General features: G+C 40.4%; 1 protein-coding gene across 2 annotated transcripts in view; it reads left to right on the forward strand.

The window, feature by feature from the left end:
* Nucleotides 1–21094, forward strand: part of LOC129762361 (uncharacterized protein DDB_G0283357) — a 28718-nt gene extending 7624 nt beyond the window's left edge. For both annotated transcript variants that reach the window (XM_055760580.1, XM_055760579.1), the window contains exons 3-5: nt 11571–11751; nt 11816–13506; nt 19291–21094. In XM_055760580.1, coding sequence (XP_055616555.1) covers nt 11571–11751; nt 11816–13506; nt 19291–20273 — 2855 coding nt within the window. In that variant the 3' untranslated portion in view covers nt 20274–21094. The remainder of the gene's footprint in view (nt 1–11570; nt 11752–11815; nt 13507–19290) is intronic.
* The last annotated feature ends 1559 nt before the right edge of the window (nt 21095–22653 follow it).

Here is a 22653-nt window from a genome sequence, read left to right on the forward strand (position 1 = left end):
AGTACAAAAATTGCTCAAAAATTACCTTTCAATAACACAGATATTATTTAGAAGTTCTTATAATGCAGCTTAAGAAATAAGGTGTGTTTCAGTTAGAATTTGGTCGCTTATTTTTATTCACTTCAGCACCCCCAGTTGTCACATCGAGAAACTATTGACAGCATTTTGATCCGGGTAGTTTGTTTATTCAGTAGTACAGAATTCGTCGATATACATCCAAAAGTTATCGGCGATGGAACGCGAAAGGCGAAAAAAAGCACACAATCGCATTGAAAACCCGACGTGGTCGGGAGGAAAGATTGCAAAATTCCTCAATTTTCCAAAATCGACTGTAAATACCGTACTCAAACGTTACGTCGAACTAGAGATGGGCAAAACGGTTCATTTCAGTGAGCGGCTCAGAATCGTGCGCTCAATGAAAAGAGCCGGCTCACTTGAGCGGCTCGACGGCTCTTTTCAAGAACTAGTTTATTCGGATATGTAAAGAATGGAAAACGTCAAAAATAATTTTTAAAACAATAATCAGTGCAGAGAAAAGTAAAAATATTACGTTACTGAAGGTTTTCTCTGATATATTTCCATCACAATGATCTTCTTTATTTTTTTTTTTATTTATAAACATTGTCTTTTCAATGTTATCTGATGAAAGTCTACTACATCTTTCACTGCAAACTTGCCGGAATACATAATATTTTCAAAAAAAAAGTGATAGAGCCGCGGAGAGAGAGATTTCCTTCCATTCCACCGAAACGAAGGGTCGCTTCGTCTCAACAAATGTGGTTCCGCTAAATGTTTACCTACAATGGATGTTGCAGCAGCTTTTAGATCATGTTAGGATCGAAAATTGCCAACCAATGCATCAAACTCCTCCCATACAGATGACAGCGCTTCATCACCAACGATTTGTGGTAGTTTCGTAGGTGTGTATTCTATGGATGTCATTTTTAGCATCCTTATCAACGACTGGTGTGCATAGTTGTACTTTCTGTTAGCCCCAAAACCTTGCTGCTTGAAGCGAGTATCTAGCAGTATTTGTTAGGATACTAATTCGTCTGACTCAAGATTTGTAGATTGCTAGATCACTAGAACTGATTTCACTTGATCCATATAATGTTAATCATGTCGAATTATCAGTCGGGAGAATATAGCAGTACAGGTCGAACTCGATTATATATAGTCGACCATTTTTTTTCAACAATTATTTTCAAATCCTATACATAATCGAATCTCAAGGAAACAATTTTTTCATTAATGTATGAATGTCAAACATCAATAGAAAAATAGCTTTTTTGTGATTCGATTTTGTATTGGATTCGAAAATTAACGTTGAAAGTGATATTGCGTCCGACCTGTATTCGATAACAACACAGTTTTCTCCCCGTTTTATATCCCAAACGTTTAACGGATATACGGATAAACGGATTTACATTTTTCATAAATAACTGTGATCTACTACTTTCATTTGATACCTATATTTATGGGGTTTCGAGAAAATATGTAATATGTGCAAAGTATCAGAATTTGTTGGCTGTGAAAATAGTTATTAACGTTAATTTTATTTCACAAAAACGTGACCTGTTTTCTGATTTGGCACCCTTCCTGAAAGACGTAGTTCTACGTCAAAAAAGTTAAGTTAGGGCCAGGACTGTGTCTTCTATGTATTCAAACGACATCGTAAGTTGCCACATATAGCATATACATATCAATTACATTAACGAAATACATTGAATCGATTAATTTTCTAGATCGTTGAAACGTTCAAACACGTTCACAATACATAATATATGTTCCATTTAACACCCAAAATATTCAATAGAAATAATGTATATCGCAGACCAACGTTTGCCGGGTCAGCTAGTTTTGTTATATTTTCTGTGTCATACATGTATTTCATACAACGGAGAAACATATTATTTGTAAGTGAAAGGAGGGACGGAGTTCGCCGGGTCAGCTCGTTTAGGAATAAAAATGGAATTATGTTGCGTAACGACTAAACCACCTTCTTCAATTTCGCCTTTTACTCCTGCAGACGCTGACTTCTTCCCAGTCTCCTCTACCACCATGGAACCATTTTTATGCTTCAACCGTAGATGGTTTAGCATATTCGATGAATTTCGACAAAACACCATGACGGTTAAACAAATGTTGCTGTATTGTATTTTTATCTATTAAATCTATTAAATATATTTAATCCGATCATTAGGGCTAATTCTGTTGACATTAGTGAATAAAAATGAAAATATGGATATGAAAATATAAATATGAAATCATTACCTATTTTTGACATAAGAGTGAGTCTTCCGGTAATGATACCAAATCAGAAAACAAGTCACAGCTCTGAACGAAATTTGATGGTTCCAATCGAATCGGAAATTCTCTAAAAACCCATCAATGATTTAAAATCATAAACGTTGGAGGAATATACATTTTCCTATCGTATTCCCGTGGCCGAATTTGTATCAGCAAGGTATAATAAAGGGTGTGTCACATCAAATTGCATCACGGAAAAAACGCTGTAGAAATTTAATTTTTAGGAATTATATCTTCAGCTATCGCTTTAAAATCAGATAAGAGTGTATAGATCACGTTGGCCATGCTTCACTGTCAATTTTTCGTAAATTTGGAAAAATGTCGTCGAACGAAAAAGAGCGTCGTGAATTAATCCTGTGCACTCATTTCGAGAATCCGGAGTTGTCACATCGGGACATCGGTAAGATGCTGGGAATCGTCTAATCCACGGTCAGCAGAGTACTAAAACGATACTTCGAGAACCTAACCATCGACCGGAAGGTGAAGAACGGCAAAAATGGATGCTCCGTCAGTGAAAAAGATCACAAGCGCGTAGTTAAGCAGTTTAGACGTGATCCGAGAAGTTCGGTCCGGGATGTCGCCAATAAACTGAATTTGTCAAGTTCATTCGTCCAGCGGTAAGTGCTTGTAACGGAACCTAGCGCTTATGAAGGAATTTAGTGTCGCACCTTATCATGATTTTTAGCTGGATTTTAGGTGTAACGGGGAGCTCACCGTGCGGTACATCGGGACGGGGATTTTACGGGCAGCGATTCGTGAATGTCTTACCCTGTCTACTTAGCTCTGGACGGTCCGACAGTGGTAATGCACGTGCATCGGCAGTAGAGTGTAAAAATCACAAGAGAATCTTCTAGCAACAGCGGTTTTTTACGCGGATTTTCCAATTAACGCGGTTTTTAAGAGGTACGTATCCCCCCGGGTAAAAGAAACTGGGTGTACAATGGTCCATGTTGCCGCAACCCTCAAGACACTCGCTTAAGATGTTCGTCATTCCGTCATATACAACAGTCATTCGCGAACTGGACTATCTTCAACTGGATTCATCTTTAACAGGGCGTGCGTTAACTGGACGGCAAAGCAGTTATGTATCAATAATAGACGTCACCTTCTATTTGAAGTATTGATTTTGGTGTTTTTCAGTCCAGTTAGCGAGTAAAATTCGATAATTGAATTGATTTTCCGGCAAATTAACGAACGATCACTGTATTGTTGCTTCGATAAAATTTTGCAATGAATGAAATTTTGCATCTGATGTTTACGTTCAAAAAAGGTATTGTTCGAACCGGTTCGTACGAAAACAAGAATAAGGGTGGTAATTTTGCTAAGAGATATTGAAATACCTCATATATATTCGGGATGATTAGTATTTCATTTTCAGTGCTCAAGACAGCAAGCAATCAACAGTTCATTGTAATGCCTAAAATTAATTTGACATTCTACTCGCGAAACGTTCGCGCTAATCACTCAGTGGAAGCATTCATTTATCAGCGCTTGTCATTGCTATCAAATATTTGTATCAAACCGTTTTATTATTAAATTTCTTTAATCTTTGTTCTCACCGGCAATAATTTTGTAGTTCTATGTTAACAATGCGGTCGTGTCTTCGACATCACCCTTCTTTATTTATTTTTGGCGGCCCGCGACACCGTGACTAACCCTTGTTTGAGTACCGCTGTATTAGGGTCATCGTTTTTTATCGTAGGGGAAGGTATTTTTGTTCGAAAGGGAATGCTTATACAGTGATAGACATTCGTTTAGCCGCACTTGAAAAAAAACTTGAAACACTTACAAAACAACTAGGAATGTTCTTTTTATCGGGATACTTCTTTGCTGTAGTGATAGTATATTTAAGTCACTTTTATTGAAAGGACGTGCGCCACAATCACACATACACAAGGCGGCATCGGTGGATATAAACATTCAAACGTCGTTTTTTCCCGAGACGTTACGTTTAGCCGCAGCATAAAAATCGAGTTTCCGCATAATCACCAAGCCTTTATCTGTGTTTTTTGAAAAAAAAATACTTGGGAATGTTCAATTTACAAGATTTTTTTTTTTAATCTGTATTATAGTGATTTTCAACTCATTTGGCTGGTTCGTCACTTTTACTTCCATTTTTTGGAAGAATGTCGGGAGTGAGAATTGAACTGGTGACCTTTAGCGTGAGAGGCATGGATGTTACCACTACGCCAGATCGCCTCCACTAATTTACAAGATAAATATTAGATGTTCAACGTGAGAAGTTGGTCAGATTACTGATTTACGTAGAATTTAAAGGAGTTGCGAAAGGTATTCTATTGATGGAAGAGGGGCGGAAAATAATAAAGATATTCAGTGAACAAAAGTTTTCTAATCGCTCGATCGTAACAAAAATTGGTCTATCTGAGAAAGTGGTACGGAATTTCTTTAAATAGTGCCAGATATATGGGATATAACGACCAACAAATGGGGACACCAAAGATACTTTGCGTCTTAAAGGTCGAATAAGACACGAAGCAACCAGGAAACGATGTCCTGCTCATACATTAAGACAGAATCGGTTGTTCCAGTAACGAAGAGGCATATTGCGCGCATCTTGAATGAGTCACCAAACATCATGTGGAAGAAACCTCAAGGGAAGCCGAAACTGACCGCCACCCATAAGCAGAACCATCTCATTTTAGCCCGGCAATACATGGAATGGAAACTAGAATGGAGAAATGTTGTATTTTTCGGCGAAAAAAGTTCAATTTGGATGGTCCGGACTGTTACAGTTGCTATTGGTACAATTTAAGTCAACGGCATGTCGTGAGATCGAAGCGAAACTTTTGGGGAGGAAGTTTGACAGTGTGGGGAGCCGTTTCCTATCACAGCAAGCTCCTCATTTGTTTCATTTTCACCCGAATGAACTCCGAAAAGTATCTTCAATTACTGGAGGACGTTTTGATTGGCTATATTGAGAATAACGCTACCGAGGATGTCGTTTTTTCAGCAGGATTATGCATAGATCCACGTTTCCAAGCAATCGAAGGCATGGTTTGCCGAGAAGGACATTCCGCTTCTTGAATGACCTGCTGGTAGTCGATTCATATCCCATAGAGAACCTATGGAGAATCTTGGCCGAGATGGTCTATGCAAACGGACAGTGTTTGGATTTCGATCAAAATCAAATGATACACAATGTGTCATGCAAGTAAACTCTCACGAACATATAACCAAATATGAGAGGATCATTCAGATACTTGTATGAATGTCAGCAATCACTTTTGTAGCATTTAGTGATTAAACTAAGAGAGGAACGAAGACTGTTGTTTGCATATTCGAGTTGTATCAAACATGGCACACTATTTTCGAAGCCTGCATACAAGTTTGAACCGCATATATCGTCTCATTTTACTATAGCGAAACCCACTGCACAGACAAGTGTAAAGCAATAAATGATACAAGAAAAATTACGTCATCATTACGTCACCATTTGCGGAGAGCAGCGAATGCGAAAAGAGATAAAACGCGAGAGTTTTTGCTTCTCACTGGAGCGGTGTTGCTAGTAAAACTATGCGGTCTATATGAATATACACATTTCAAGGGATAGCGGCGTTAAAAATGGAAAATATAATCTGACTACCCTTCCCTTAGCCTCTATCGAGCTAAATAATCATATAGTTTGCACTCTCTGAGACTTAAAAATCAGGATCTGCTACATTAGCTGAATATGAATCTTTCGCTTTGCGTTGTCCGTATGATCCTGCTGTTTCATGATGCATGGAGAGGTCGGTATGCATATGTTAGAGGCAAAGAAACAAATAAGCTTTCTGCACTGAAAGCGTATATGATAGCTTTGCTTGCATGCTGGTGTGCAATGAAGTGCGAGCCGATACAGAGTTGTCTCGTTCTCTTTTGTGTCGTGATTTGCAGCACATAACAATAATAGAATACCGCTGGGGGAAATGTTTCCTGAAAGATCATATTTTAACGAACGAAAGCGATTTTTTCAATGAGTGGATCATTTGGCAAACACTGCAAACGGATGACAATTTGACAACATTTCCAGTCTCAAGGCAGTAATTCAGGAGTGTTGGGCTATAATCAATATGGCAACACAGCTTTTAAGTCTGACTCGATGCCAAATCGAGTTTTCAAAGTGATCCGAAATGGAGGTGGACATACTAAATATTAGCTACCGATTGGACTCGAAATTTGCCGCATAAATTTTCTTTTATTGAAATTTTAGGATGCGGCTAAACGAATGTCCACCCTGATTCCACATATTTGAATTACTTAGAAAACAAAAAAGTGAATTTATACTTTTTTTTAGAATGAATTCGATGAAAATAAACAATAATCGTCTTTTATGAGCAAAACTGTACGAAGAATTGACTTATTTTTAAAAACATTGAGGAAAAATAGGGCACGGCTAAACGAATGTCTACCAATGTAAAAGGTACCTTTATTACCATATGTTATACTGTCAGTCACCGATGACTGATGTAGCCTGAGCGAAAACTCAATGTCTGTCACCAGTGTCTGACTTGGCAGACAACGTGTTAAAATGGTCCTCAACAACACTCCATAGAGCCTCAAAACTTCAATGATCTGTGTTCTGAATACTTCCAAATTTGTGGCCCACACATTGGGTAACCATTTCTTACGCCTGGTGGTTGTGTTGTGATCATTACTGGCAAATTCAAGCGGTTCGCTTCGGAACAGATATAACACGTAGGGGTTGTTAACCAGTTTTATCGGTAATATCGGGTCATTTTCCGTTACCGAATTACCGGTAATTTTACAATCAATAACCGGTAATTTCGGTAATTTTTATTTCTACACCATAAATAACATTTACTCTTGTGTCGCTTTGAAATATTACTCGAGAATCAAATAAGACCGAAAAAAACACAACTGGCAGTGTTGCGTCGATTCTACGACCTCCGAACTTCAGTTCAAAAATCGCTGCTCGATCTGAAGCAAAACACAAGATAAGCTTCAGCGATGAAGAACTGACAGCGATAAAGCAATTGGTTGATGACCTCGAACCAGTTATGGTCGCTGTTGAACTGTTTTCGCGGAAGAAATGCACCCTTTGTGAATCTGACGTCAGATTGAAATTTATGCTATCGGAGCATCAGAAATTTCGAAGCAGCTGCTTGAAGCCCTGATTGTAAGGATTGCAGAAAGTTGTCTCGTGTATGCAGATTTGTTACCATTTATGAATAATCATTCTGCTCGTGGTCGTGACACAATTAATGATGACTTTGACGTCTTCTATCAAACACCACGGATTGCATTAATCAAACAGGCATTTAAAATTGTTCCTGACTTGATCAAATTTGACGATGAGAGTTTTCGTACAGAGGGCATCAGAGGCCCAACATAATTGGACTCTGGCGTTTTCCTCTTCTGGAAACTTTGTTAATGAGATCCGATCTAGATTAGAAGACGACAAAATTCACAGTGGCGTCGAGTGAAGCTTTCACACCCGAGGCGGCACGCCCCCCACCAGAAAAGTAATCAATCATATTTATCCAACTTCTTCATATAAATTCGATTCATACTGCACCCCCAAAATTTTGTACCAGTGGGCGATCCGCCCCCCTGCGTCGACGCCACTGGTCCTTAAATATTACTTTAATCAGCAAAAACTTGCAAATTGTTTTCTGTAAACTAAAGGGCTGTCCACATACCACGTGGACAACTTTAGAGGTGGTAGGGGTTATACTCTGTACTGAAAAATAAATAGATTGAGTTGCCTGAGAGTGCTGCCCGGTCAGACATCCATATTTTTTCATATGGCTGGAGATGTATATTCTGAAAGAAACGCGCATGAACTGGCATCGATCAATTTATTCCAATCGGTAATAGAGGACCATGTATTCCGTCAGGATAAAGACACAAAGAATTTTGTGATTTTCGTAGTATGAAAAATCACGACTTATGTGCAGGTTTCGATTCAGCTTCTGCACTTGATGACAAAACATATTCGTATTTATTTTCCGAGAGCTCCCAGCTTCTTGCATGAGTGAACGGGTCGTTTCTGTGGAAATCTGGTTTTTGCAATGATGTTCTTCTTTGTTGATATCTGGTAATTTTTGTAATACGCTTCTAGTGACTTGCAAGGTTGCAACATTTGCACAACACGATTGAATTTGACGCTATCAGATGAATGAATGCAATATGTGTCCGACCGGATTCAGGAATAATGGTTTATTTTATCGAAAAACATTTGGAAGAACGCATCTCAATCCACGATTCGTTTCATAAACGCAACGAAAATGTATGACTTGACTTGGATGGCACTAACGTTCCCAGTGGAACTTTAGGCTTCTCAACGTAGGTATTATCAGCGTCATTTTTATTAGTAGTACTTATTTGAGATTTCTATGCCGAAGAACACGCCTTGAGTGTATTCAGGAGTGTAAAGCTCTGGAATACGCGTGACCTCGGTGCAAGTCGAACTCGAACCTCCAGCATGATAATCACCCCGATTCTGCATTCCGACGGATTTGCATTTTGTTCGAAACAATTATTTCGTTCGAGTTATAATTTCGTTTTCTCTATCTCGAATGTTTTGCCCATTTATTTTTCGAAGAGAAGCAGATCGAACGAAATGCAAAAACAACTCGAACGGAATACAGCATGAAAGTCTATCAAGTCGTTCGAAATATTTCGAATCGATCGGAATACAGAATAGGTGTGAATATGTAACGCTAACCACTCGGCCACGGGAGCACAAAAATACATATTTATAGCAAACTAGCTAACCCGGCAAACTTCGTCCCGCCCATTTACTTGATTAATTCTCGAGTAATGCAGAAATTTGTGTTTTATTTGTATGGCAGCCACCCCTAAGAGAGGGGGAGGGGTATCTAACCACCATAGAAACATTCATTGCACCCTAAAGTTTTCATATGCCTAATTTGGTTTAATTTGCTTGATTCATTCTCGGGTAATGCAAAAATTTGTGTTTCATTTGTACGGTAGCCCCCTCTAAGAGAGGGGGAAGGAGTATCTTAACACCATAGAAACATTTATTGCATCCTAAAACCTCCACATACCAAATTTGGTTTCATTTGCTTGATTAATTCTCGAGTAATGCAGAAATTTGTGTTTCATTTGTATGGCAGCCCCCCCTTTGAGTGGGGGAAGGACTGTCTAACCATCATAGAAACATTTATTGCACCCTAAAACTTTCACATGCCAACTTTGGTTTCGTTTGATTGATTAATTTCCGAGTAATGCAAAAAATTGTGTTTCATTTGTATGGCAGCCCCCTCTAAGAGAGGGGGAAGGAGTATCTTATCACCATAGAAACATTTATTGCATCCTAAAACCTCCACATGCCAAATTTGGTTTCATTTGGTTGATTAATTCTCGAGTAATGCAGAAATTTGTGTTTCATTTGTATGGCAGCCCCCCCTTTGAGTGGGGGAAGGACTGTCTAACCATCACAGAAACATTTATTGCACCCTAAAACTTTCACATGCCAACTTTGGTTTCGTTTGCTTGGTTAATTTCCGAGTAATGCAGAAATTTGTGTTTCATTTGTATGGCAGCCCCCCCTTAGAGAGGGGGGAGGGGTCTCAAAATATCACGAAAACCTTCCCCGGCCCCAAAAACCCCTACATACCAATTTTCATGTCGATCGGTTCAGTAGTTTCCGAGTCTATAAAAATCAGACAGACAGACAGACATCACTCCATTTTTATATATATAGATTGTGAAGAGCAAATCATTCACAATAAGGTTGAGTTAAACAAATATTGGGCAAATGAATATAACCCCGAAGCAGGTTCTATGGGTCTGGTAGGACTGGAAGAAAATCTACATTATGAGCTTCTACCATGCGACTAGTCTCGATGAATTCCAACAAGTACTGCTCGCAGCTGAACGTATTAGAATCAACGATCTAGAACGCTTCGAGAGCGCTTCTAAAACTCCACCCGCTTTACTCACCAGATATTGATTATCAACTGTTAAGATTGCTGTAAAACGAGAAAATATTTCGCAATCCGCGACCATGAATGTACATGAATGGATTCTGAGACATATTACGTTCATATTGGAATTAAAAAAAATTGGATGGAAATTTTGACTTTGTTTTATTTGATTACTTGAAACCCGTAGTCCTGACCTCGGTTGAACTACTATGATATTACCGCTAAAATTGATTATTATAATATAAAATCATGTTGCACCCGTGGCTGAGTGGTTAGCGTCTCACATTATCATGCCGGGTGTTCGGGTTCGATTCCCGTTCTGGCCGAAGGATTTTTCGTCAAAGAAATTTCCTTCGACTTGCACTGTGGTCACGCGTATTCTAGAGCTTGCCCCTCGGAATACATTCAAGGCGTGTTATTTGGCTTAAGAAATCTCCACTAAAAGTATTCATGAATGACGCTAGTTAATGCATACGTTGAGACGGCAAATGTTCCACAGGGAACGTTAACGCCATTCAAGAAGAAGAATATAAAATCATTATTAGACATAACCTCCCTTGAAAATTTTTCACCACTCGAAAATTAATATAATTTTAAACTATATAGAATACATATTTGATACGGAGAAGTAAATTTTAAATACCAATTTTTATTTTCCAAGTGTGTTCAATCCACCAATTCATTCTCATTATCCATTCCCAATAACGAAGCACAAAGTTTAATGCAGTCAATACAAATAACGTTTTTTCGTTTGAGTGACAATTCGGATGTGTTGAACGATCCAAAACTAGCAATACATTACAACATTTAGACGATTTGAACAGCACGATGATATCAACGTCGGAGAATTCAAAACATATCTTTACTAATAAGGCTATTAATTCTATTACGAAAGCATGTAATAGAAAATTTAAACAAACTTGAAATTAGATTCAAGCGAAAAATATAGGATTCTCTTCTTTTTCTTCCAAAAACTGGAAAAATGTCAACAACAAGGGAAGGGGTATAAGGAATGTCCACGCTTGTCCACGGAGGGGGAGGGTGTCTGTAATCATGCTTTTTCTGTCCACGTGGTATGTGGACAGCCCCTAATCATTCTAAATAAAGCCCGTTTCCTCAAGAAAATTGTTCATTAAAGTATGTTTTTTACCGATAATTTACCGGTAATGAAATTTTACACGGTAATGAAATTTTACACGGTAATGCAATCCCTAATAACACGGTAAAGTATTGATGATTTGTAGATTTTATGAAAGCACATCCCTGTACACACATTCGAAGTGGGAATTTCGTAAGGATCCCGTTCCCCATTCAATCCCCACTCATGCATGCTCGTTTACCCGACAGGTGGCGACGACCGCCGAGTGCTGTTGTGGCACGTGGACAAAGCCATCCAGGAGAGGGAATCACCGGTTTCGATGCAGAAGCAGCACTTGAGCAACATATTCTGCCTGGGGCTGGACTCCAGCAACACGCGTATTTTTTCCGGTGGAAATGATGACGTGGTGATCGTTCACGATGTTCAAACGTAAGTTCCATCGGTCCATCCATCTTAATCCTGTTACTCTCATAAATTCATATTTTTCTTGTAGACGGGAATCGGTGGACGTCTTTCTGCACAGCAAACCCGTGTACGGGCTCTCGATTGACCCGTCGAACGACGCCATTTTTGCGACGGCCGGTGAGGATGGGAAGATCTTGATTTTCGATATGAGGGACAGCACGAACGTGATGTGCGTATCGCGCTGTCGGTCTCCGTATCACGCCGTTATGCACCATCCGTATGATGTCGGATTCATTGTGACGGCCAACGCGAAGGAGGGCGCAGCGCTGTGGGATCTGCGGGCACCCAAGATGCCCACGATTCGGTACGGTGGAGAGAATGCTGCCCAAAGTTGTATGAGCGTACGGTTCAACAGTTTGGGTACGCAAGTGCTGGCACTGAGAAGGCGTCTTCCCCCGATACTGTTTTCGACTGCCTCACCGGAACCGATCTGCCAGTTCTACCATCCGGATTATTACAACTCGTGCACAATGAAGAGCTGCTGCTTCGCCGGGGAGTCCGATCAGTTCGTGCTTTCCGGGTCGGATGATTTCAATTTGTACGTGTGGCGCGTAACGGATGCCAATGTGAACGATACCGACCAGTGGGTCGATCAGAATCAGATGGTATTGTACGGGCACAGATCGATTGTGAATCAAGTTCGATACAATCCGCAGAAGTGTGTGATTGCTTCCTCTGGGGTGGAGAAGATTGTGAAGCTATGGTCACCTTTCGAGTTGGAATCGTGGCGTGGAAGCCTAACCGAAGAGGCAGCCGGTCCGGATAATCCGAGGGAAGTGTTCACAAACGAAGAGTACATATCGCTAAATATGACCCACGATTACAGCCATCAATCGACCACCGAGGATCCCCGAATGATGGCATTTTTCGATTATCTAGTTCAGCAGGAGATCGAAGGCTGGAACAGTGAAACTTCGGATCAAACCTCGGAGCATAGCTCCGAAGAGAATGAGTCGTCCCGTCCTGATACGACCCAAACGTCGGACACGGAATCGGTTCAGAATTATATTCCTATCCGCGGGCAGCAGCAAACTCGCCGTGGGGATGTTGCCCAGCGGACAAAATATCGCAACCGGATTGCGTATCTAATCGCTACCAAGCGGAATCGTTTGAAACGGCTTGCACTGAAAACGGCAAACGCTCGCACCACTAATCGACGCACGATAACGAAAGCAAAGTACGGTTTGCGCAATCAACCGAAACGCCCAGGGCTGGGTGCCCTCCGTACGACCCGGAAAGGCATCAGTAAACGAAACCGCAGGCTAAGCACCAGCAAATATAGCAAGCGTCCGGTTTCGCACGAGCAAACGAGTGACTCGGAGGTGCCGAAATCGACCAAGAAGCGACGAATGCAGAACACAAATCTCAACCTCGCGGTGTACCGCACATTCCGACGAAAATCGAAGGGTACGCCATCGTCCACATCGAACACCAGCACCCGGGTGGAAGAATCCAGCTCGGATGATGACGATGCGGACAACGACAGCGAACAGCAGCATTCACCGGCGAAGAAGCTCAAGCTGGGCGGCGAGGGTTTCAGCAATCTTCCTTCTACCTCCTCTGCGGCGAGTGGTGGCAGTGTGTACAATAACGGGGCTGGTCCGAGTGGGTTGTGTAACCCGGGAAGACGTGCCACCACCGCAGGAACCAGTGGTAACAGCACGTACGTTAGTATGGACACACCCAGTACGAGTACCGGATTGACCGGGAACGGGAGAAGTGAGTATTCGCCTATGGATTTGTGAGCATACACACACTAGAGTGCCAAAAATCGACCCTTAATTTTAAAAAGTTACCCTATACAGAATGTTCACCACCTCGAAAAAACACCCTACGCCAAATATCAGCTCAATCGGACTGAAGGGGGAGTGGCATTTAGAGGAATTAGGGGTTTTCGAAAAAAAAATTTGATGCCAAATGTCTTAAAATTGCATGAAACGTCTAGATCTAGTGTCATTACGAATTTTTGAAAAAAGTATGGTTTTGGATGCCAATAAAAATAGTTATCTCGATTCTTCATACGGAACTTGCTGAAGTGTTGATTTGCACGATAATATACCCTATGCAAAATATTAGCTCATTCGAACTTCATTTATTAGGGTGGGTTTAGACTAGTGATATATTCATGTGAAGAAATATGATGAGATTTATAGAAATCGCATCAACCGTTTACACTAGCATGCACTTCTATAATGAATATATTCATATTTTCGGTGAATTTATTCACCTAAAGTAGAACTGCATCCAACTTTAGTGATTTCTCACCAGTGAGAAATTCACAAGCGTTTACATATGCTGGATTTATTCAAGTTATATATACCTCGAATAAGTGTATCATATTTATTCTCACCCGTTTACACCTATTTTCACGTGAATAAATCCATCTATAGCTATAGATCTCCCTAATGTAAACCCGCCATTAGTGACACAGAAGTTAAAATTTGAGTTTTTGGAAAACCGAAAAATCATCAGAAATCGGGGTTTTCAAAAAAAATTTGTTGATGCCAAATGTCTTAAAATTGCATTACTTGTCGAGATTTACAGTTGTGTGTGTGTGATCGGAATGTTTTCCCAAACACGGACGCAAGATCAAGGCACCTGAAGAATCCGTCATTGCGAATACATGCAGGCTGTGATTTCTTTTACTCGCTTGCAAATGCGCTCGAGCTAAGGAAAATTTGCGGTTTCAGGGATGCAATCGCACGCAAGAGCATCAGTTTCTATTCTACTTCCACGTGGAGTGGTCATAAAAACTCTCGTGTATTATTCTCACGGGAACAAAAAAGAATTATGTATCAAACATCATCAGTTGCTTTTGCAGAAACACGCAAACCCAACGGTTCTTTTCTAGACCACCAACAAGTTCGAAATAGTTAATAATAATTTCATACACAGCGGTATAGTGAGGGTTGACATCACCCCCGGTAAACTATGAAAATGTCGCCCCAAAATTATCACTTTTTTTCGATTTTTCACTAGTTTTGAGATTGTGATATTTTGAGAAAACTACTCACTTATACCAATGTTCACTTTGAGCTGTTGAGTCGCATCTTCGCTTATTCTCTAGTCAAATCTTTGCCTTTTGTGCTTTAACTGAAGCAAAATGATTCACAATTGCATCTAAATCAAGATCTGCTAGCGATTCATTCTCGACCGAACGAATTGCCAAACCATTGAGTCGATCTTGGTTCATTTTAGAACGCAGATAATGTTTTAACCAATTTAAGCTAGCTGAAACTGCCCTCGCACGATGGCACTGTAACTGGAGCGTCAGGAAAATTCGGAGCGCCGTCTCGATGTTAGAATAACCTGCTTTGAGGGAATATCTGAGAATAATGTTCAAAATGTTTAAATGCGTCGAAGAGTTCAGGTCCGGGAATAAGTCCTTCATCTGCGTCTTAAACACGTCCACCTCTGATACATGTTCCTCTATACCATCGTCTGAAGAATATCTCCGTCCGAAATTCGACGCAGCATGCCTCAATTGATCCATGTTCATAGATGTTAGATGTTAGGCTCAAGAACAACAACCAATCAACACAATGTCTTCGCTACGTTGCCAGTTGGCGAAATGGAAGCGGACACAGCTAACGGGGGCACATCGTTTATCTTCCAAGGGAATCCTCGGCGCAAAAATGTGACCCCTCCCAAAGTTCAAGGACAAGTCCCTCCGGTGATACCCCCTGTTAGTTTGCCTAAAAAATCGAGTGCAGCGGATAAACAAAATCAGGTCCCTCCTGGCCTCCGTGATAATAGTTCTCTCGTTATAAATAACGAATCTGATGCTATATCCGCTATAGCTTCTCCACGCTGGTCCTACTGTATGCACAACATTGTCGTCGACAGGAGGTGCGGGGGATGCGGACCGCCTTCGAGTACAAGATTATAGGTATCCAAAATGATTCGCAAAATTGAATCAAATATTTCTGCTTTAAATCAAATTGAATTGTTTACCCGTTTTCTAGGTTTATTTGTAAAACTACAACACAAATTAAATCTCGTGGGGGTGCAACCAGACACTTTCGCACCGGATGCGAAAGCTTTACTCGACGTCACTGATGCACAGTATACGTTCTGATGATGCAGCTTAAGCAATAACTATTCAATGTTTATCAAAACATTCTTCAGAATAGTTATAGATTCGACGGCATTCATAACAGAAGCCGATGTTTTAAATTGTAAATTAATTGTTCACACGCTACCTGAACTATTTAATTCTTGAAATTGTATATCACAACATCAGGCCACTGTTCAATAGAGAGACTTAGCATGATCTCAGTTCTCCTGTCTTCTGAATACAGAAGCTATGTTCAGCATACAAATCCGTATTCCAATCATTTTCTGAAAAATAAAAATTAAAAAAAAATGAAAAATGAAAATTTTTATTGTGCCCTAAACCATATGTTTTGCCTTTTGCGAGAAAAAAATCAGAGTCCCAGGTAGTCGATCTTTGGCAAAAAAAAATCGAAATGACAGTAGATCTCGGCATTTTACACATATTGAAGACATTTGGCATCGTTTTTTTTTTCAAATCCAGATTTCATTTCATTCATTCATTTGGGTGATTTTTCGGGTTTCAAAAAAACCAAATGAAATTTGAAATTTTGCATAGGGTAGTTATCGCATACTCTCAAACTAGACTTCATGACAAATCATAACAGGAAAATATAATTTGTTAAAAAAATATGCAACAATTTTGCACTACTTCAACCAATTGAAACTATTCATCGTGATACGAAAACATATGTTAGGGATGTGGAAAAATAGTCTTTAGAAACATCACCTCGTTTGGAAACTTGGAGGTTTTAGGGGGCAACAAACGTTTCTAAGGTGGTTCAACACTTCTCGCACCTTTCCAAGGGGGGCTGCCATACAAATGAAAGACGAATTTCTGCATAACTCGAAAACTAATCAAGCAGATGGAGCCAAATTCGGCATGTGAAGGTTTTTGGGAACAAGAAACGTTTCTATGGTGGTTTGACACTCCTCCCCCTCTCTATGGGGGGCTACCATACAAATGAAGCATACATTTCTGCATAATTCAAGACCAAGACCAAGAATCAAGCAAAGGGACCAAATTTGGCACATGGAGGTGTTAGGGAGCAATAAATGTTTTTATGGTGTTTTGACACTCCTTTATTCTCTGCTATGCAAATGAAACACAAATTTCTGCATAACTCGAAAACTAATCAAGCAAATGGAACCAAATTTGGAAATAAAAAAATCGAGGGGTTATATCCGAGACACGACCGCCTAGAACGTAGGACTATGCAATCTTTTTTTTATTTGTTGGTTTATCATTTCGGATATTATTTGCGAATGCGTCGAAATTTCATAAATAACTCTTTAGTGAAAAGTTCCGGGGACCCTGAAATGTTTAATGGCTTGCGTGGTTTTGTAGAATCATTTCGAGAAGCAACGATTCTTTCTTGCTTTGTGAGAACAATACACTAATTGGTCATTTGTGGCAATTTGTTTTCTTTATATCAAAGCATCAAACACGCGTCTAACAGATGCACACAGTTGTAGCGATAAAAATTGAACACCGCGAGAATGACCGTGTATGAAAAATCGTTTCTCGACTCTCGGTAAAAACGGTCAACAAAGCTAGGAGCTTGTTGCATCAGAACTGAGCCGATGCGCACGAGAGCAAATACGAATGACAACTAAAAGTATCGAAGGTGTGCTATTTACATGTACAAGACATGAACAAGTTCTATGTTTCACGCAACGAAAACGAGCAGCACACACAAAGCCAAACACTGATGGCTAGAAGCGACCTATAATCATTTGCACTCTTCTCTTTTTTCGCCTGGTTGTGTTAATTGCAATGCGCTGAAATATTCGCTAGCGTTCACAGCTCGAGGTAAAATGTAAAACACAAAATGAGCAGAATAAGCGAACTTTGTTGTTTCGGGCACAGAAAGATTCTGAGAATTTTACTCAGAGGAGATGCAATATTTATACGCTAGCGACAGTTTCCGTACTATGCAAGGGTGGAGTGTACTTCGCAAATATTCTCTTTTCGCTATCCCTCTTCGTTGTTTCTATTCTAGCGGCTGCATAAGTTGCCCGTTGTTGACAGCTCTGTTCGGGAAAGCACACAAATGGACAGAACAAATGTATGGGGAAATGGGAATGCTTCCAATTTCCATCAATTTAAACCCTATACAGACCATGGGATTGTAATGAATAGCATATAAAACAAATCTTAGAAAATTTCCGATTCGATTGGTATGCAAGTCGTTAAAATCCGTTCGCAGCAAAAATAGTTATTAACGTTGACTTTATTTCATAAAAACGTGACCTGTTTTCTGATTTGGCACCCTTAATGTAAGACGTAGTCCTACGTCAAAAATTTGGCATGTAAAGGCTTTTGGTTTCTATTGTGGTTTGACACTCCTCCCCCCTCTCTATGGGGGCTACCATACAAATGAAGCATAAATTACTGCGGGGGGATTTACGCTGAATAACTCTAGAATAAATCAACCAAATGGAATCAAACTTGGCATATAGAGGTTTTAGGGATCGATAAACGTTTCTATGGTGATTCGACACTCTTCCCCTCTCTCTAAGGGGAGGTTGCCATACAAATGAAACACAAATTTCTGCATAACTCGAGAACTAATAAAGCAAATGGAGCCACATTTGGGATGTGAGGGTTTTTGGGTACGAGAAATGTTTCTATGATGGAATGACACCTCTCACTTCTCTGGAATGGAGAGGGGGTTCCATAAAAATAATACACATATTCCAACCAAACATGACAATTAAAAATGTTCGGAAAACTCTGAAGGAAAATGGGAAAATTCGAAAAATTCGATTCGTTGTACAATCACATATTGACGAGCGTTGTTAGTCCATTTATTGTTTGCGCTAACGAAATTGGTCTTCGTTCGAAAGTGGAAATGGATTTTATTGTGATAAAACGCACTCCTATATCGTCTTCTATCTATGTAAATAAAAATGGATCGCCGAATATGTATGCAAAACTCGAGAAAGGAATTGTCCGATTTATGCCTGTCTTCATTCTATCTTATTTTCTGTATCAAACATTTATTCCATGTAACGGGGAAACATGTTATTTGCAAGTGGATGAAAAATCTTGCACGAGAATTGTGTCACTTTATAATCTGATATTATAATGTCGAGTTTTGGTAAATTACTGAAATTTAATAGTAAAAAATAATTTTAAAGGGTAGATTAGAAGATCAATCAATGAACAGTTCTGCGATTGGACCCATGAACGTGCGCTTAGTAAGAAAACGTGGATGTGATAACGAAAAATAAATTTTTGGCGGGACGAATTTCGCCGGGTCAGCTAGTATTATATAACCTTGCATAAAATTCATTTCGTTTTCACCGTGAAGTGGCATTCGTGATCAGGCCCATTTTCTAAAGTGTCCTTCACCGTTTGAGGTCCGTACTTCGCTCAGTTCTTACAGGATCAACTGTATTGTAGCACCTATTTATCGAATCATTTGCCCTCTTGTGTTTTTACAGATTTGCTGTTCCATATTGCGTCAACCACCAACGACGACGACGACGACTCGGATGACGATCCATCAATACCGGAGCATCCGGCTTCGCCGGACAACATGCTTCGGGTGATCACATCTCCCATCAACCACTTTGAAATTCCATCGAACTCGACTGCAGTCCTAGCGCTGGATCATAACGATAACAACATCCTAGACCACAGCAACAACAATAGTAGTTACGTGAACCATAATATCAACCACAATAACAATAACAACAGTAACAATAGCAGTAGAATCCATAGTCACAGTAATAACAACCACCTCACCAACGGAAACACTGACAATGCAATTCAGAACAACAATAGTGGCAGCAATAATAACAACAACACATCCAGCATCCAGCCGAAGCGGATTAGCAAAGGTGCTGCTCATGCAGCGCATGACAACAATGAGTCGAGTTCGTCGTACACCCAGGCCTACGACCACACCTACTCGAGTCGGTCCAATTCGCGACTGTCCAGCAGTTACGATTACGATTGTTCCTCCAGCAACGACAGCTTTGTCGATTACTTTAACAACAAGAAGAAGCTGATGGCGTCCGCCGCAAGCAGCAACGGTCATGCGACAACGGTGGAGTCGGGGGCGGATATTGCCGATGATCAATCTGCCGCCGGCGGCAGTTCATCTTGGAAGCTGTCGGATTACAACCGTGAACTGCTGAACTATACTCCAGACAGTGGAATCGCGACCGCACCGTGCAGCTCCGTATCGACAAGTGGGATACCTTCGTGTACGAAATCTGCCCGCAATAGGACTCCCGTTGGTGCTGCCTCTGCCGCCGCCACCACTGCCATCGGTAGTGCGCCGGGATCGAGCGGTGCTGGTGGTAGCAATGGCAATCCATCCAACGGAGTGGATCTCGCTGCCAAGCTATTCCAACACAAGGTGGCTCGGGTGCGGAAAAACTATCGCAAGCACTTTTGTGATGATTCGGACAGTGAGTAAACACCGGGCCAGGTTCAGATTGGCCACATCCCCGGAGAGGAATAAAACGGTTTGCAGTGATTCGTCCAATCTACCTAGTAGTGGATATCGAATAAACGCTGTGCTTGTTGAAAAATCGTAAAATTCACTGGAATGTCCACCTAATTAAGCGTAGAACGCATCACATGCGTGGAAGTGTTCAACATTTAACCTGAACATAGTAATTTTGATTTTAATTTAGGTGTGCCGCGAGCAGCAACGTGGTTGCTCCCGGAATAAGATTTTTGGCGAGGAGATATGCGAACTTCGCAGTTGTGTTAGCGATAATCCTATGCGTAGAGTATAAGTGGTAGATGTTAAGAACTGACGTAAATTAATCTAAAGGTTGGAGGAGAAACCTAAGACACATAAAAAAGTTGTCCTCGTACGATCAACACCGGAAACGTTCACTGTTGACAACTATTAGAGGAAACCCCTCGGACTGATTGGGGGATGAAAATTATCTGTTCGTACACGACTGCTGCTATCCGAACTGTCCACCTCTATCATAAAATGAGAGAAAACAGATTGGGGTAAAACGGTAGCGCTGGAAGGAATGAACAATTTGTGATTTGCTAATCGTATATTATTATTACTAGTGTTGTATACTAACAGAACTACAAATTGTAACCCTGATGTAATCAAAACTTTGTACGTGTGGTTTATTAACAGTAAGGGAAGATGCGCCAGAGTAGAACACACATAGCCACATTTGCTAACAAACAAACACACACACTCTCACCGAAGCGCATACACAACTAAAATAAACCTACTTTACGATTCATCACTTCTTTATCTTAGAAGAGGCGCTTATGTTTCTCTGGACGTGTGTGATGTATCACGATGACCTCTGCGCTTCCTAAAACGGTCTAACAGGCAGATCAGGCTTGTCCAAATACAGAAATTACACAATGAATTCATAGAGTAAAGCCGTAGCGGCGAGGCACAATTTTATATACCAATACTCTTGCGCAAAAATTGCACCGAGCGAGAGTATGAAGAGATGTCATTTGCAGTTTGAGCTCCACTCGTTTTCCAATTATCGAATATGAGCAAGCTATTCGTGATTTCACAGAATTCAAGATTCATCAGTCATCCATCAAGAGATCAGACGACAACGAGGTTTTCCAAATGGCTTTTCTCAAGGCCGAGAGTTTAGTTTAGTGTTCCGAACTGGTCTTTTTCAAGGCTAGAGACGAATGAGCTGAGAAATGTTAAATCCCCCATAATTCAAACCATAATCATCATTATTCAAATCCTAGTCACGTTCCAGCTAGCAGGCCGCAGTCTTTCTCAATGCTGATGCCAGGAACAGCTGTTTTGTTCGATTGCAACAAACTTTGATAGCTTCTACAATAGTGAACTGATTTTTATTTAAAAAAACGAAAATAAAGCTTATTTTAGGACATTTTCGATGTGAGCACCCCTTTTTTCGATAACGCGTTTGGTGAACAAAATTATTCATGCACAACTCTAACATTACGACTTCAATGCTGTTGAAAATCCGAGTTATTTCTTCTTTAAGTTCCTCCAAATTTTGTCGCTTTTTAACATACCAACGGTCCCTCCCGTACCCCCAGAGGAAGCATTCGACGACGAGAAGTGTTGAGATTCTAACCATACGAGGACAAAATTTCATTAAGGCTTCGGTTGCTCGTGTAACCTCGTATTTCACTAAAAATACACGTTCTTGTAAATTGTACACCTTGACACTAAAAACTATCCGATCAGACTGAACGAGTGGCCGAATATTATCGTCACGAAGGGGGGATGCAGTGTTACCATCGATGGAGCGAAACAAAAATTGTATAAGGAGCTATTCGATATTTTTTTCTTGCGTGAGCGTTTTATCTGAAAGACCCTGTACATATCGCACATAATAATGCAATTTTGTTCGGTGGTGACACCGCGTAGATTTTCATGTCGTCTGGTGGAAAGTGCTTCTGTATTTTTGCATCACATCCATCCTGCATCTGTACTGGAGTGTAAGTTTAATATTTCGGAAACGAGAGCGTGACATTTGGAGTGGGACTACGTCGAACCGGAATTAATGGGGGGGGGCGGTAAATGAAAACCTAAACACAGAACATGCAAAAAAAAATTAAATATTTCGAATGCTTATAACTCGAACACTTCTTAATAGATCGGTAAGATCAATTGATAGCAGGAGGCGATCTGGCGTAGTGGTAACATCCATGCCTCTCACGCTAAAGGTCACGAGTTCAATTCTCACTCCCGACATTCTTCCAAAAATGGAAGTTGAAGTGGCGAACCAGCCAAATGAGTTGAAGTCACTATAATACAGATAAAAAAATCAATTGATAGGAAATAGTTCTACGCTTCTATCACAATTAATGAAATG

This window comes from Toxorhynchites rutilus, chromosome 1 (assembly GCF_029784135.1).
Source record: "Toxorhynchites rutilus septentrionalis strain SRP chromosome 1, ASM2978413v1, whole genome shotgun sequence".
Taxonomy (NCBI): Eukaryota; Metazoa; Arthropoda; class Insecta; order Diptera; family Culicidae; genus Toxorhynchites; species Toxorhynchites rutilus.